The sequence below is a fragment of the Emiliania huxleyi genome (genome assembly GCF_000372725.1).
Source record: "Emiliania huxleyi CCMP1516 unplaced genomic scaffold EMIHUscaffold_59, whole genome shotgun sequence".
NCBI lineage: Eukaryota > Haptophyta > Isochrysidales > Noelaerhabdaceae > Emiliania > Emiliania huxleyi.
Window position 1 is genome coordinate 559,713 of NW_005197576.1, and position 1,118 is coordinate 560,830.

The window sequence follows — 1,118 nt, forward strand, 5'->3', positions numbered from 1 at the left end:
ACGTCAAGGTCGTGAAAGCAGTAGTACGGTGCGCCGACCTTTTCGCAAAACTCCGCGTTGACGTCCACCCGCCGCAGCGCCATGTCCATCTCGCTGCGCAGTGGAGGCGGGAGGCGAGAGCTGAGCGAGAGCTGACGAGGAGAGGCGAGGAGGCGAGGAGGCGAGAGGTGAGGACGCACCTGAGCGCTCTGTCCTCCCACGGTCGGTTGATGGTGCCGTCGAGTCCGAAAATGTCGCCGCCGTTCCCGCGCCATGTGTGCCAGTACGCAATACTGAATCTTAGCCACTCCTTCATCGTTCTCCCGGCCACAACCTCGTCCTCGGCATACTGCTTGAAGGCGAGCGGGTTGCGGGACGACGGCCCTTCGTAGCGAACCTTGTCTATGTCAGGGAAGAATGCGGAGGCCGTGGCGAACGCCCGTGCTGTGGATGCCGGAATCAGGAGCCGAGGCGCGGCGAACGAGAGCGAAATGCGGCACCCAGTCGCAGCCACCATGAGGGTGGATGATTACTTCGGGCCTGCCAAGGTTCCGGCTCCAGCCGAGCAAGCGAAATAACGCACGGGCCCTCAGCGGAGCTGGGAAGAGGACCGCCGCAAGCGGCGTGGCGTGGAGCGGTTGTGCATCCCTCCGGGGGCCCCTCTGCGCCGGGGAGGCGTTGTTGGAGGCTAGGACGCAAGCGTCCGTCGCCCTTTTCAAACTCGGGGCCCACTCCGCTACGCTCCGACCCGAATTTGGAGGGCCTAAAAGTTTAAGGTGTTGCTGCGCAAAAGGGGTCGGACACCGGGCGCAGCTCATGCTAAGAGCTAGAAGAGGAGATAGAGAGAACAACCACCCTGTCCCGTTATTGCGTACACCAACAAACACCACAAAATCTCTCCTGTCCTCACTCAGGGGGGTCACAACTACCAAGTCCCTCGACTATGCCACAGGGCGCAGCTGCCACAGGGCGCAGCTGGAGACGCTCCCCCTCAATCGGCATCCACCCCCACCCGCTCCAGCCCCACTTCTGCTGCCGAGAGAGCTGAATCGAAGCAAGCGAGCCATTGCATCTTGGCGTGCTCCTGGAGCGCGGCTTTCTGCGGCCACGAGCACGGCGGAGTCGGCGCCGTAGCGCGC

At 63.1% G+C, this 1,118-nt stretch overlaps 1 protein-coding gene across 1 annotated transcript in view; it reads right to left on the bottom strand.

Annotated features, from left to right (window-relative positions):
- The window catches only part of EMIHUDRAFT_214014 (hypothetical protein), a gene marked incomplete at both ends in the record, with an annotated part of 1,051 nt that extends 555 nt beyond the window's left edge, over positions 1–496 (bottom strand). Inside the window, 2 exons of the mRNA XM_005764563.1 lie at positions 39–93; positions 180–496. Of these exons, the coding sequence (XP_005764620.1) occupies positions 39–93; positions 180–496 (372 nt within the window). The remainder of the gene's footprint in view (positions 1–38; positions 94–179) is intronic.
- Between the last annotated feature and the right edge of the window lie 622 nt (positions 497–1,118).